This window comes from Lonchura striata, chromosome Z (assembly GCF_046129695.1).
Source record: "Lonchura striata isolate bLonStr1 chromosome Z, bLonStr1.mat, whole genome shotgun sequence".
NCBI classification, from domain to species: domain Eukaryota; kingdom Metazoa; phylum Chordata; class Aves; order Passeriformes; family Estrildidae; genus Lonchura; species Lonchura striata.
The window spans coordinates 61,469,242-61,484,723 of NC_134642.1; the positions used below are offsets into that span (position 1 = coordinate 61,469,242).

General features: G+C 38.3%; 1 protein-coding gene across 2 annotated transcripts in view; it reads right to left on the bottom strand.

The window, feature by feature from the left end:
• ECPAS (Ecm29 proteasome adaptor and scaffold) overlaps positions 1–15,482 on the bottom strand; it is a 59,571-nt gene that overhangs the window by 26,803 nt on the left and 17,286 nt on the right. For both annotated transcript variants that reach the window (XM_021525016.2, XM_021525014.3), the window contains exons 6-21: positions 14,572–14,740; positions 13,981–14,120; positions 12,883–12,964; positions 12,521–12,640; positions 12,267–12,352; positions 11,923–12,001; positions 10,788–10,837; positions 10,172–10,238; positions 9,943–10,065; positions 8,740–8,843; positions 7,514–7,637; positions 5,492–5,572; positions 4,561–4,792; positions 3,922–4,013; positions 2,361–2,495; positions 115–280 (exon numbers count right to left, since the gene is read on the bottom strand). In XM_021525016.2, the coding sequence (XP_021380691.1) occupies positions 115–280; positions 2,361–2,495; positions 3,922–4,013; positions 4,561–4,792; positions 5,492–5,572; positions 7,514–7,637; positions 8,740–8,843; positions 9,943–10,065; positions 10,172–10,238; positions 10,788–10,837; positions 11,923–12,001; positions 12,267–12,352; positions 12,521–12,640; positions 12,883–12,964; positions 13,981–14,120; positions 14,572–14,740 (1,850 nt within the window). The remainder of the gene's footprint in view (positions 1–114; positions 281–2,360; positions 2,496–3,921; positions 4,014–4,560; positions 4,793–5,491; positions 5,573–7,513; positions 7,638–8,739; positions 8,844–9,942; positions 10,066–10,171; positions 10,239–10,787; positions 10,838–11,922; positions 12,002–12,266; positions 12,353–12,520; positions 12,641–12,882; positions 12,965–13,980; positions 14,121–14,571; positions 14,741–15,482) is intronic.

Genomic DNA, 15,482 nt, shown 5'->3' on the forward strand with positions numbered 1-15,482 from the left:
GAACTCAACATTACACTACCTTATGAGCTGAGCATCTAAGAAAAACCCTCAGCCTGGGTGGACTAAAAAAGACAATAACTGTTACATGCAGCAAAGTCTTAGGCAGGAAGTTACCTATTGTCTCTGTTGTTGACTTTATAAGTTGTTCTTGTTCCGGCATGACTGAAGTGTTTGGTTGTTCTATGTCATGTAGCTCCATTGTTCTGATTTTCCCTTTGGCCAAGTACCTTCCTACTGTAAATCCCAAAGCCAACAAGGATCCATGTTGGACCTCCGGGCTCTACAGACAACACCAACAGTGCAAAAAAAAATCTCGTTTTCAAAGTAAGCAACACTTTGCACAAAGCACTGATTTAAAAACAAACACAGACAAACCAGATCAGAAGGCACCCTGAATAATGCAGAGTTCTAATATATAATAAAACAAGAGAGTTTGGTATTGTTAGTGCTCTCTGATGAATGGAGTTCTTTAAATTCATTAATAAAACTTGAAAGAGGTCTAGGAGAACAGATTAGAAATTTATCATCAGCACTTACATTCCTAAAGCTATCCTGGGTACCCAGATTTAAAAAAAAACCCAAACTACATTGTCTCTACTTAAAAACCAGACATATTCAGACTAAGGGGACAAAATGTACTAATTGGTAAAAATCAGTACAAGGTAATCACTCTATATTTGCATATAATATTTGACTTAAGAATGAGTTCACACCTGGCCTATGCTGAAGGCAATGCCTCTACAGCTCGGCAGGCCACAAATTATGAAATCTAATCAATACAATTAAATGTCAAGAACACCAATTTCTCCAGTACTGATTTGGTACTGGAACTATTTAATGACCATGTTTAGTCTTTATTCCTACAAGTGTATTCTAGCAAAAGGATTTTGTGAAGAAACAAGGCTGTAAGACTCAAAAGCTACCTAACTGGAAAAAAAAAAAAAAAACAAAAAAAACAAAAAAAAAAAAAAAAACAAAAAAAAAAAAAAAAAAAAAAAAAACAAAAAAAAAAAGAAAAAGAAAAAAAAACCACAAAGGGAGGAATGCAGGAGTTTAAGCTTAGATTAGTTCATACTTCTTGGTTTTTTAACACTACAAATGTTGCACCGGTGCAATTGTGCTGCCACAATGGGATCCTCAACCTAGTCTGGCCAGCAGGAACTGTTCCTTGATGTGGTCTCACTGCAGCAAAGCCAGCAAAAGATGGATCCTTCCCCCATCTCCACTTTAGTTATACATTCACACTGCAGTCCTTACTGACACACTAGGATCACCACCACCCCTAGGTGTACAAATTCAAGTGATTTTGTATAGTAACAGCAAGTCAGAGCTCTACCTGACTCAGACTCACAAAAGCATGGGAACACCCTGCTTTTTTTTTCCTTTCACAGTTCAAATGGGTAAGTGGGGCTGAAAGCAGGGGCGGGTTGGGACCCATCTATACCAGCTTCATGACTGCAGGAGCTGTGCCCTACACAAAACTGAGCAATGACATGGCTTTGGCTCACACATAGAGCTTTCACAGATTCAAAATAAATCATGTTTGTTAACTACAACATAAAGCAATCAGCATTCTTGTCAGCCTGTTACCTGTAATGTAAAATAATGCCCCTTTAAGTCCTTTAGAGAGATTGCTACAAAACCATTTTGGGGAAACAGAACCTAGAAATACTACTACTTTTCTTCCTACACAGGATTCAAGACACACCAGCACAGAAACCAGACCAATTTGTTTCCAAGACTCCTTTTCCATGCTTGCAGTGGCAAAATGGAGAAATAAGGATAAGGGGAGGCAAAACGAGCTGCTGGAGAAGGGTAGGCAGGCAAACTCACTATGTAAAGACACAGCTGTGGAGCTGTGCTGAGCAGTCCATATGCAGCAAGAGGGAAGAAGGCACAGCCCTAACACACCGCAAGATCCTGAGGCACCAAGGACCCAGGAGGTAACTGTAGCTCAGGAGGGGAGGAGCTGAACATTTAACAAGTTAAAAATTTTCTTGATTCTGTGAGTGGTCAGGAATAAGGAACAGGTAAACAGTTTGAGGTAGTGTGATCTATTACCACTCAAAGGGATGTGGCTACTTAGCTGGCTGAAACTGGTTAAATACATGACAGTGCTTTACTTGGGACAAGCCTCCATGAAATCCTCCTACTGACCTTAACAGCTTCAGAGATTAATTTATTTAAAGACCTGTTGCACTCACCTACAACAAAAATCCCTTCTCACCATCCAGCTGAAAGCCAGTTAGTTAATTTTACACCCAGATTAAGGTAAATATATCCTGGACACGTGGTGAGATTAAAATATCCTATCAGCTACATGCTGTGAGAAAAAACAAGAAGCAGACAAAGGTAGTTACATGGTTGTCTTTTGTCATCTTGATCAGCTGCTCCAACGATGCCCTAAGCTCATCTCCAGACATGGTAGACAGCACTACAGAATAAAACAGGGCTGCAAGCTCACGCATTTCCTCTTTGTTAGTGTTCATCAGGTTCTGTGGGAGTTTAAAAAAAACCAAGCCATAAAATATGGAAGCAACTACTCAGTCTGTTCATAAAGAGCTTCAATATACAAAGACAATTGTCATGGAGATACGTAAATAGTTTTTTGAGAAAGCAAACTTTAAAACAACAGCGTTATCACGTAATAAAAAACAAAACCCTCAATTCAACAAAGCATTCATTACACACTGAGCACTTTAGTGAAAGAAGACCACTAGCCACAAGAAGGCCACACATCAGTTCTGTGTCAAAACATGCACATCGAATTCTTGGCTGAATTTTGTCTTCAGCTAAGAGCTTCCAGGTTTTGCATTCATACTTCTATGAAAAATTCATACCCACATCTTTGAGAGCCTTGGGCCACCACAAAGAAACCAAAATGAGCCACACAAACAAGAAATGATCTGTCAGGGTCATGAAATGTAATGTTAACTTCAACCAAGCATCAGATCACGTATCTGACTTCTAACAAATCCCTTGACCTGTTTGTTTCACTTAGCAAGGCAAAAACACATGAAATATGATTTACAACACTATTTCTGAAACTCAGTACTATTAATAACTACCCCAGAATCTTAATTCTGCAAATGGACATTAGGCCAAGGACAAAGAAGAGTTTCCTACAAATTATGAGGAATACTGTAAATGACAATGTTTTAAAGTATTTTCCTGTGCAGTTCATACCTGCACATAGATGAGAAGTGATAACCTGCACATAGTGCAATGCAGCACACATATCATCAAGAGAAACTATTGGAACACATTCTAATGTTTTGTAATACTTGACAAAGTGTTTCTGCCAGATTGCCCCAGTGAAAGCAATGGCAACCTCTAAGACCTTCAAAAATCATGTATGTTTGAGGCAAATAATGAAAAAGCAGAGAGTAGCCTGAGAAAGAATCTAGGGAACATAGATTTCCCTTTGTCTTATTCCCAAGCAGACTCCAGTGTATGGGTTTTTTTTGGTCTGGGGTTAGTAAATAGAAAAAAAAAAACATAGCCACAGGAAGGTCCCTAAAACAACTAGGGATATAATTAATCTCATGTTATAAGAAGTCATTCACATCTTCCCACTGAAAACATTCACACTGTCAAAAAATGTGCAGAATGCTGCCTTTAGTTTTCTTCTGCAGAGAAAAAAATGGATGACTATACCTAGGATAGCCGACAGACTACCTAGAACATGTAAGTGAATGAACAAAAACAGTAATTCAGAAGAACCAAAAAATAATTTTCCCCATCCTAACACATACAACATTTCATGAGGTGTTGACTGTGAGTAGAAATACCAGATTTCAAATCAAGTGCATATTTGGAAATAATATTCTGTTTCACCATGAGAAATATGCCAGATATTGCTAGTTCCAAATTCCATCCATCCCCCAGAAAAACACCCCAAAAATAGGGTTTTCATAATACCTTAATCCAATCCATTTTGTCTATAAATCTGGTGGCTAGTTTTTCTGGATACACTGAAACAACTTCTAGAAGACAATACATGACCGGCAAACCTAAACAATAATTAAAGAATTAAAGAGGTAATTAAACAGCTGCAGTATTTACAACAATGTAACATTCAGTGCTAAAAAGAGGCAAAGATGCATCAGGTATTTCTGGCATTTATTTGTAAATCACTAGGAATAACAAACAATACAGAATAATAAGGTATAACATTTCTCAGACATATTAGGGACTCTAATAAAAGCAAACACTCTAGCAGCAATTCATTCAAAATGCATTCAAATGTTTTAGACCACACTTGTGGCAGATAGGCTATTATCAGAGTGAGGAAAGACACATCATTCACTGGTGAAAGAAGCTGTTGTACACAATGGCTTCACAATTTTACACTATTATGTCAAGCGATGCTGCAATTTTATAGCTATGCTTTCTCCCACCTACAAAATAGCACAGAAGAAAACAAGTTTAAACTAAATAGTATACAGTCTGTGTTTCAACTCTATGATTGCTGAAGCCAAGTTGAAAAAACAAGACAACTTATTTTAAGTAAGAGAAGACACTTATTTCTTCAGGATACTGCTGCACACAGCTTCTTACCTCCAACACCAGCTAAGAGCTGCTGAAGAAGGCCAATATATATATGTACAGGGTTGGTTTCTGCACTTTTTGAAGAGGAGGAGGAGGAAGAGAAAGATATGTGGTTGCCAGACATGAGGTTTCTTATGTAACGTCCAATGGCTGGAGCATGATCTTGCATATCTGCCAAGCTCTGTGAGGTTGGCACCACACCAGCACTGTGAGCAAGACACATCCGCAGATAGAGAACTATCTAAGTAGAGAAGATAAAAAACACAGGCTCCTGAATGCATAAGCACTTGAAAAACCATGCAGGAAACAAAAGAGCAGAGAATATGCTGTATTCAGTGCAATCAAAATGGAATAGTTTTTTCTTTTATCAAATACAAACAGAAAGGTTAGCATAGAGACAGGTACAAATATAAAGTGTAACAAACCTTAGGATCACTTTCTGCAATAGGACTGACAACCCTACACCAATGTCTCAAGATTAAATCATATGCAGACTTTTGGTTTATCATCAGCTGGTGTAACTCCTTGCAGGAAATTCAGCCTGTACCCTATTCCAATTTGGTGCGTGTACAAATGCAACCCAACACATTGGTAATACAAATCTCACTTTCCATCTCAGTTTATGTCTACAGATCACTGGAGCATGGGATTCTGTTAGGAAAAAAGCCCCAAGGAGCATAATGGGACCTCAGCACAGGACTGCCTGTCTGTATCTAATGCTACTCCATTAGAGACACTTCAGAAAGCAGTGAAGCAACCATCCCATGAACATTCCTCCCAAAACCCCCAAGAAAATCTTGTTCAGACTGCCGTTTAATCCCAACATGTGCTTCGAAGAATTTTAGAATGTAGGGTGATTTATGGTACCTGTTAGCTTCTAATGCTGTCGCCTAGATAAACAGTGGTACACATATCTGAAGAAGTAAAACCAGACAATTACCTCTCCAAATGTGGCAGGATTAAAAGGCAACACTGCAGTTCCAGTCATATATTTAGCTGGAGTTTTCATTCGGTGAGTGGCCTAAACAACAGAATACATTAGGAATGGACCATTCAGACCCATAATACCAGAGATGCTGGAAAGCTCAGTGAAATTTTACTGATAGGACTGTGTTAATCCTCCACTTAACAACTTAAAATGTGTAACAGCTCTGTAATAAAAAGGGCACCGTGCACTTGATAATAATCAGTTCGATCTACTTTACATCAATTCAGAAAGTGAAAACTCTGAATGCATGAGAGAGAATAGCAGGGGAGGTTGACGGAGTACAACATTCCTTCTTCCTTTCAGGAAACAAAGAAGCACTTAAGAATTTAAAAGTAAAGTACCTTACAAAATTCCAAACTCTGAGTCTGCCCCCAGCAGGCAGCCAGAAAGCTTTAAAATGGCAGCTCTGCCTGGAGAGGCTGCAGAGCAGCCACACTTCCCCAGTACTGGGGGGTAAGTGCCCTGTGCTCCGTCAGCCAAGTCTGGGGAGCCTCTCAGACTGAAGAGACTCAGAGGGAATCTCTCTACCTGCTGTGTGGAAGGCTGCAACAGTAAGTGAGCGATTTCTTTCCATGTAAATGTTACCTTTGACAAGCAGGAATATGCCAGCAGAAAAATATCTAAACAGGAGGTTTTAAGTGGCACCTACTGCAAATGTTGCAGAAAAGCAATATTAAACAGGCAACATGTACATCAGTGTGGCAGCCTTGTACCTGAGTAAACACACAAGGCAATTACAGAAGAGAACAGATCCTCACTCCCCTTAATACACAATGATCTTTTGCAATGATAATTTTAATGACATACAGAATTATTAAAGAAAACCTGATTTAGTGAACAGTGACTCCCTTGAGGAATGGCTTCCCACCCATACCCAGCAGACTGGGTCCTACTCTTTCACATGTATTTTTTTTTTCAAAAACAGAGAAGGATCATGCTAAATCATGCAGTCATTTGTGCCACGCAATGCATTCAGACTTCTCAAACTATTTCCAAATGTCACAGATTATTGATAGTATGTGAAAAATCACACTTTGAGATAACGAAACAAATAATTATACCTCTAGGATTTTTAATGCACATTCAGTACACAAAGATCTGAAAAGTGCTCAAAAAATTTTACATTTCCTCATGATTGAGGGACTCTTGCTTTTGTCACTAGTGATTAAACTACACTGAATCCATAATTATTTAGTGACATTATAAATGTTAAGGAAAACTTTAACTACGGTGCAGCAGAATTTAAGAGTGTTATCTAAAACTGAATCTTGGTTTCTTGATTTTTTTGTATCTACTTAAGTAGTCAGCATTGCGGACAAATTAGCAAGTTTGCTCAAAGAACGTCAAACACTTCAGAGTATTAGTAGAGTACAACACCACCAGAGCACATATTTCACAAGAAATCTCTCAGGTGTAAGAGTTCTGCTGTCACCGATCTCTTGCTAATTCACATGTGCTTCAACATTACATACTTCTGACACTTTTTAAAAGGCAGGCTATCACAAGAAAAAATACTGTCAGTGACTCTCCACTTCTCCTTTACTGCTTATAAACCTAGTACAGCTGCTATACACGGAAGTGTGTAACACAGACAATATTTTAGCCAAATAAAAACCAGTCTTCTTGCACCTTCAGGAACTGTTTGTAAAACATGCTGGATTATAATCCTTGAGAACTGGATTCCTCATTCCACATATCATCTGCACAGATTGCAAGAAAGCGAAACATTCCCTTTATTAAAAGATCTGCCTCACTACTTAATACTTGGATCTCTTGCAATCACTGCTAGCAGGAAGCGATGACAAGTGGTAATTTTGGCATTGAAATACTATGTGTGGTCCTTACTTTGATTTTCACTGATTTTATTCCTTGGGGCAGTTGTAGGAAACAGACACAGGGAAGGCAAGACCACACTTATCCCATGCCTGAGTATCACATATCTATTTGTCATTTACTGTGACAAAAGCACTGTACCTTGTCTTGAATGTAATGGACCATTTCAGGGAAGGAAGGCATCTGCTTCCCAGAACTCTCCTTTTCATTTTTTCCAGAAAACGTTCTCAGTACCCGCTGGGCTTCTCCATGTACCTCCTCCCGCCTTTCAGAAGAAAAGATGCAAAACAGACATTACTTGCACAGAACAGAAAGCCTTTAATGAGCAATAAGATACGTTGGGAAGCTGGGAAAGAGAGAACAGATTTTAAATGAGATGTGGGATTGTTTTGTTTTGTTTTTTTATGAAAGGGAGAAAAAGTCTTCCACTTCAACTTTTAATGTTTGTTTATTTTAGAGACAGGAAAGGAAAAAGGGATAGTACTGAGTGCTCTTTGCAAAACCGTCTGGATGAATTCACTTCCGTTCCTCTTACATCCTTCTAGTGTTCACCATCCGTTCCTGGTTCCTATATCCTTGTTTTCCTATCTGCTACTTTGCCCTATCACTTCCTATAGTCAAGCTTCAGCTGCCACCTACTAGGTTTATCACGATCTACTTAACAATAGATAACTACTCCTGAAACAGTGCTGACACTGCAATGACAGAGCTGGTTGTTGGAGCTGATCTGCTTAGCTTTCCTTAGTTACTGCAACAGCTGCTTTCATCACAACTTTAGTAATTAAAGTAAGTTGGGAAAAAAACCCCACCATTTACACTGCAGTAACAGAAAACTCCAAGTGAAATGGTTACTGTAGTTTAATGAGTCACCTACTCCTCAGCATAGAGTGGCAACATGCCAAACTCTCTGGAAATACAAGCTAAAAATAGACTGACAGAATTTGCCAGGAAAAAATAACTTCTGGACACTCTAAAATTGGTATCAGTTAATGAATTTTTACTTTTGCAATTGCAACTGATCATTACTATGAAATGCTTTAGTGACTGCAGTTCATTTGAAACAAGAAAAACAATCTCAAGACTGTCACTGGGTAGAGTAACAGTGCTCCATCAGAATGTCAAGAATGTCAAGTTTGATTTCCAAATTACCGTATTTAATTTCCTTTGTGTTATTTATGTGTGAACTTACACATACACAGATACATGTATTCATATTTAATGCAAATATACATATATTATACTGAATGTATATACATGTTTGTGTGCATATGCATATATATATATGTACACACATATACACACATATATTAAACAAACATGCATACATACATATACAAGAAAATAATTTATCAAGAAAAACAACTTACGGGTCTCCTGCAGCTAACAGGAGTAAGTATCTGGAAGGGATATGATCTGGAGGGAACACTGTGCTAGCAAATTTTACCGCCACTTGACGTACTTGAACTTCAGGCTTAAAGGGAAAAGATACAAACACGTGGTTGAGTTTTAAATGACAGCAGTAATGACTTTCACTCACCACTTGGACATCATCAGTCATTTGTTTTGACTTCTGGTACCAACATGATTTAAACTTTAAACATTTTGAGACACTACTCATACTTACAGTTCATATGGCAGGAGACAGGGCAAAGAAAAGCAGACTTCTCATTTATACACAAATGGAGAATTAAGTATTTAATTAAACACATACACACTTTAGGGAATCATACTAATTCTTAAAAAAACTGAGCTGCTCCATCCAGGCAGTTTTGAAATGAAACTGACATATATCATCTCACCACAGAAAACAGAGCTATGCTTAGGAGCAGCACAGCCAGAGGTGGGAAAGAAATACCAGCTTAAGGTGGTGATTATGTCTGTAAGGTACACATAATCTCAAAAAGGTAGTGCCTGGAGATTTAGATCCCTTGAGCAACGGAGTTATCAGCATGAAAATTGTATCTTACACTAGAAATACATACAACCTCCACAGTCAGCCTGAGTACTCATGCAAACACAGAGTATATAACACTCACTCCTGAAAATCCAGACCTCTGGTGTATTCTGAACACAAACAAGGTACTCAAAGTATGAGTAAGTCCAGTCTGATTTAGTCTAGACTAGTGCCTCAAGGCTAAGCTTCTGGAGAAGTTCACAGGTGCCTTATGTCACATATCACACAGCCTGCTGAAACCCCATTTAGCAGTGAATGATCCTTTCTACCAAACTCCCAATGTCACATAGTGTATCAGAAGACTGTCCCTGAAGCATTTACTTCTCAAAGTTTTCTAAGGAGGACACCATGAGAAACATACAATGAAATTGTAATGGATTTGTTTTTTTGTTAAACAGAACACAAAGAGAGAACTGCAGTATTACCTTCCTTGCCATCACTGAGCCAAATATTTTATCTGAGCATACACACCCTGTCTTCTCCCAGACAGGCCAATACATTCAGTAAGAAAAGGAAGATCTGCTCCAGAATTATTGAACAGGAAGTATCAGGAAAAAAGGAAGACAATTAACTGCTCTTTTTTTAAGGTATGTGATTTCAACTCCACTGAAAATACCTTTATTAAATAAGAAGCTACAAGAGCTTCCATCAGGGTACGCTGGGCTCCTTCCAAGTTACTATATGCTCCAACCATCATAGACAATGCCTCTTGAATGGCAAGCCTAGTATCAGCATCTTCCTGCAGTAAAAAACCAAGAGTTTTCACTTTACAATGTATAGTGTCAAGAATTAAGCAAAATCAGAAGAAAACAATAATGATTTCCCAAAGCCCCATCAGCACCCACCTTGCATAAGGCTTCAAAAAACTGCTGTACCAGAGCTATATCCTTGGTAAAGAGCTGAGGCATTCGGCTGAAACAAGATATTTTAATCCATGAAGCTTTTGTTTTATTAAATTGAAATGCTTCACACCTCATTGGTCTTCCCCTCATTCCAAATTTTAAGTGTCAAACAATTAGAGCCAGTACAGAAAGTTTGCTCTATCTTAGCCATATCCATCATAAAGCAGCACATTCTCCCTCCCTTAACACAGTTTGGAGACATTTTATGGACAGCCACTTAGATCACCAGCACATGACTGAACATACACTTGCCTAGCTTCATGCACTCTGGTCTTTGATGTACATTCCTTAAATTTATATTTCTGGCAATCCAGAATGCAGAACCATTCCTTAAATTCTGTGCGTAATTCATGAGCTGACATTAATCACTGCTGGAGAAGCTATCAGCTAAAAACATATTTCTTTTTACATCTTTGGAGTTGTCACAAGAATTCTTTTCTCTGCATTGTGCACTCAACTGCAAAATTGGTAGGTGGCATAAAGCTTGCTGCTGATACATTAATTGATTACTCTGGAGAACTTATTCAATGTCCCATTGCTTAAATGATGCTTTAGTTACCTGGAGAGCTTTCCAACTGCTGAATATGCCATTGATAGCAGTTTTGAATCCTTGAATAATAGAACAATGAACAAATTTAGCAAAACCAGAAATACACACAAGTATATTTTATTTATAAATAAACATTTGCTTAAAATCTTGTCTTTAAATTGCTCAAGCAGGCTTTCATGGAAAAAGAGTCCTAAAATACAAAGCATTTCTATCCAAGAATAAAAACATTATATAGAAAGAGAGGGAGCACACTTTTGTCTAAGAAACAGAGAAACTGCAAATTGTGGTAAAATGCAAACCTCTCCTCGTCTTCTAGTCTCAGCTAACTACATTTTTGTTCAAGAGAAACAAATAAGGACATTCAGTGAGGATATGAGACAGTAGCAGAGGGACAGAAACTACTAGCTCTGAACAGTACCTGTACACAAAGGAAGCTGTTTGCACAATGCATCCTGTGGATGACCAATACAGCACATTTATACACAGGGGCTTACTTCCTCCTTTTTCATTCTCTTCCCAATGGCAGGGTGTCCCATGCATTCAAATGCCAACTTAGGCCACATTCAAAGGTCAAACAAAGCAGCAAGAAGTTCAAAGCTGCAGAAAAGGTGATCTGCAACATCTGCCCTTTCTACAGTACATGTATGAGTATCATGGAGAATTTGACTTTTGAAATAGCACTGGAAACACCTTGTCAGGCCAGACTGGAATTTGCAGTTCTCTTTGGTAAAATCTTTCCCATAATAATACCATCCCTGGATAGATAGGATGGAATGTGTAACAAGCAGGCCTATTCAGATGCTTAACACAATGGGATAAATAGCCAGAGTTGAGGTCCTTGTATGTTCCAGAGTAAGAGCAGCTAGATACTGCTTTTCTCTTTATATTACTAACACTATTGTTTTTTCAGATTTTGCAATTGATGCCCAAGCACCTATCTATCAGTGTTAAAGATATAAAACAGTTTTGCTATATAGCATTTTCAAATATTTGCTTCTCTTCCAACAAAAATTCTTAAAAAGTATCCTCCGGTAACCTCTCAAGCAAACACAAAGAAAAAAGATGTATCAGTTTGCATAATAAATGTATTTACCATTTGTTTGTATTCGTATGAAGAATTATAGTTAAGAACTTTTCATCTTACCTCTTTGTATTCATTGATCAGCTTTGTAAGTCCATTTAAAAGCATTGGACCTAAGGGCTTTATTTTACTCTCTGGACAACTGCAATTAGAGAAACCAACAAAATATTATCTTTTGCATCCCTGAAAAGGTTTTTCTCTAGTGTCAACTTCTCTCGACTGTGTTAAGATCAGATATTACAACTTACTGTGTGCAAGCACAGACATAGTGAGCTTTCCAGATTAAGTAAAAAAATCCTACTCTCTTTCTCAGTGTTTTAGTACTCATTATTTCAGTTATATCTTTATTAAACAGAGTGGCTTCTAGGCAAATATCTAAAAATCATTGTGCTCTCTGAAGTACTTACATGACACAAATATGATGCACAAACTGCAAAGACAGACTTCTCAGTTTTGCATTTGTGTTTGCACCGAAGAGTCCATCATATACCACCTGACAAAAAGGAAGGAAAAGATTAGAGTGTCTGGCTTCACTTTCGAAGATTTTCATTCCCTCTCTTCTTTAAACACTGTCATCAGTAACAATGCTTCCAAATTCTAAGTACAGGAGAAACTGTATTATCAAACTTACTAGGAAGTAGCTTTGGAAAATAAGCATCACCTGAATGTTAGCTGGGAACATTTCTGCAGCTTGCCGGGATCGTAGCAGATGAGGAACTATCTTTAATTTAACACGGGTGCTGACTGACTCTCGTTTCATTTCAGGTTTCAGGACAGATCCCTGTCAGAAACAGAGATTGAACAGTGTATCTCTGGACAACAGTAAATTACTTTCTGCTGCAAATAAGAACACACTGGCACAGAGAAAAAAAATATTCAATAGCACAGATATTCAGAGAATGCAGATATGAAAAGACGTAATAGATTAGAGAAATACATACATGTTTTTTTAAATAAAGTAAGACAACTAAAATTACTTCTTCAGTAATTAAGAAGACAGACAACACTGAAGGCAAATCTTACCTCCTTGGTTTTCAGTGGTATATCCCCAAGATACACTTTATACATTTTGTTGATGATAGCAGGATTGTTCCAGTCAATTAAACTGAAGGAAAAAACCACATTGAACACAAACATGTTATGATTCTGACCTTTGACTACTTCTTAAAATACAGCATCATTTTGCATCATATTCATATCAGTCCCAAAATTTACAGACCACAGTAATCTACCAATTGAATATCAAACAGTAATATGTGAAGCAGCATATATTTCTTAAAAAAGACAATCAACATTACATATTGTCCACACATTATTTTTCTCTCTAGGCATCTTTTTATCAGAAGGAAAGATGAGACAAGAAGGAGAGACCAGATTCCTTAATCAGGTTTCATCATTTAATAGACTGAGGTATGTGAACAGACTTCGGCTGCAGAAGGTTTCACATAAAAAATCTGACTCCATGTTAAATAGTCCTACAGAAGACACCTACATATTTCAAAGATGGGCGAGTCTTGCTCCAGCCTCCTACCTGAGCCAGAAAATCTCCCACTCTCAATGTCTCATTATCAACAGCCATTACTCTGGCCTCTTAATAAGTTAAAGACAGAAGCAGTGTCTTTAGATGATGATTTAGATGGTGAACTGAAGGTGAGCAGAAGCTTCAGTAATAATGAAGTGTTTCAGCTTCAGTGTTTGCCAAACCCTTTAGATATGATTCACTTTACGATTAGTCTCTTTACTCTCCTAATAAATTAAATCAAAGTATACATTTCTGGGAATCATTTACTAAAGTCTTACTGACAATTGATAATCCTGAGGGGGCAATGCAGAAACCACTGTTATTTTTTATGATTTGGTAAGAAAATGGCTCAGAAGTGATACCAAAATTATCAAACCCACACAGCTAAAGCTGTCAGCTTTGGAGCCAAGTGACATTTCCAGCTGCAAGACTGCAAACCACACCATTCCCAGCCCAGTGGGAACATATGGCAGCTTCACAGACACAAGGGAACTTCAGTCTTCCTCAACTCCAGCACAGTCTCTCTGGAGCACTACATTCATTGCAAATAGCTGTTTCAGGAATAATAACACCATCTTTTCCAACCATCCAGACCATACCTTTGCTTGCTCTTTAGTTCAAGGTCTGCTGCAGTGGCAACACTGTGTCTTGTATCACTGGAGGCTACAACCAGGTGTATAACAGCTTCAAGTTCCGGCACTTGCTCGGCCTCAATGAACTTCACTATCCCCAGCTTACACTGTTCAACACCAGGGAAAAGCAGTGTTACTGACAAGAAAGCAGATGTTACAGTAACTGTAGCACCTCAGCTGTCTGAAATCACGGCTTCTGCTTTCTTAAGGAGAAGTTCACACACTCTCCATCTCTTAGCTCGCCTCCTGTCAAAGCCATCTTGCAGCAAAGTACCAGCATTACCAGCAATACTGTTACACCACTGTGAAAAGGGATGCTTCAGAAGGCACTTGTAGACTGCAGTCATGGCTACTTCCCAATGACCTTCCTCCTTCCCTCACCACTGCTAAATTCCTTAAGGCATCATACAAAAAATTCCCTCAATAAATTCCCTCAGAGCAACTAAAGACCTGGTCAGAATCAAGTTACATATTTTCCCTCCTCCATTCCTCCATCTGCAACTGTCCCAATTACCATACCCTCAATACACCATGGACCAGCCCCATAGCTCCAAATACCTGTTCTAGCAGCTCTGGTGTCCATGGACTATCTCCAATTACCCTTTTGGCCGCATAAAAGCTCATCCCTGGAGGTGGCTGAGGGATTCCAGTACCTCCCACACTACTTGATGAAGACCCCTGGGATGAGGGCATGTTTTGTCGACTTTGAGATTCACTCAATACAAACCTAAGAAGGGAGGGAGAGACTTTTATTAGAGCCTTTTCCAATCCACATTACCAGCTAAATTAGATTCTAGAATTGAAAAAGAAGCATAACTTGTCCAACTTGATTGTTTTTCTTTAATTAATCCCATGACTCTAACATAAAACAGAATTTAAGGCTCTGCTACCAACCATCCCAAAATATTCTGCAAGAGCCATAACAACGTCATTGTAAATGAAAATGAACTTCAGTTAGAAAAGGGAAGGATCCACTGGCATTTCCAGAAAGAGTTCTTAGCTTACAAACCAGAAAAATAATTTCCTTTGTATTAGAAGTAAATTCTTATGCTGTACTACATGAAACTCATGCTAAAAGCTCCAAAAATACAAACCTAAAAAGGGAAACAATGAAGCATATGCAACACACAAAAGTGGCAGGAAACATCCTGATGTAAAAAAATAAATAAATGAGATACTGTAATGGAAAATGGCAGTTTTAGTGCTGGGCAGAGAACAAAAGCAAAAATAAAAAAGAAGTTCACAGAACTTGTTCTTTTGGAAGACCGGCTAGTCCAGCTGCCTTGTGCTCACCTTCATGCTTTTATAAAAGCCACTTTCCATGGAAGATGGCCAAATGGCCTCGAAATTGCACTGCAGAGACCAACAAGAATTCTTTTGCTCCAGCTAGCCTCCCATTTTGCATTCAGCACACAGGCAATAAAAAGGGGCAAACAATCTCAACAATAGGAATTAATTCCAAGTCTCAT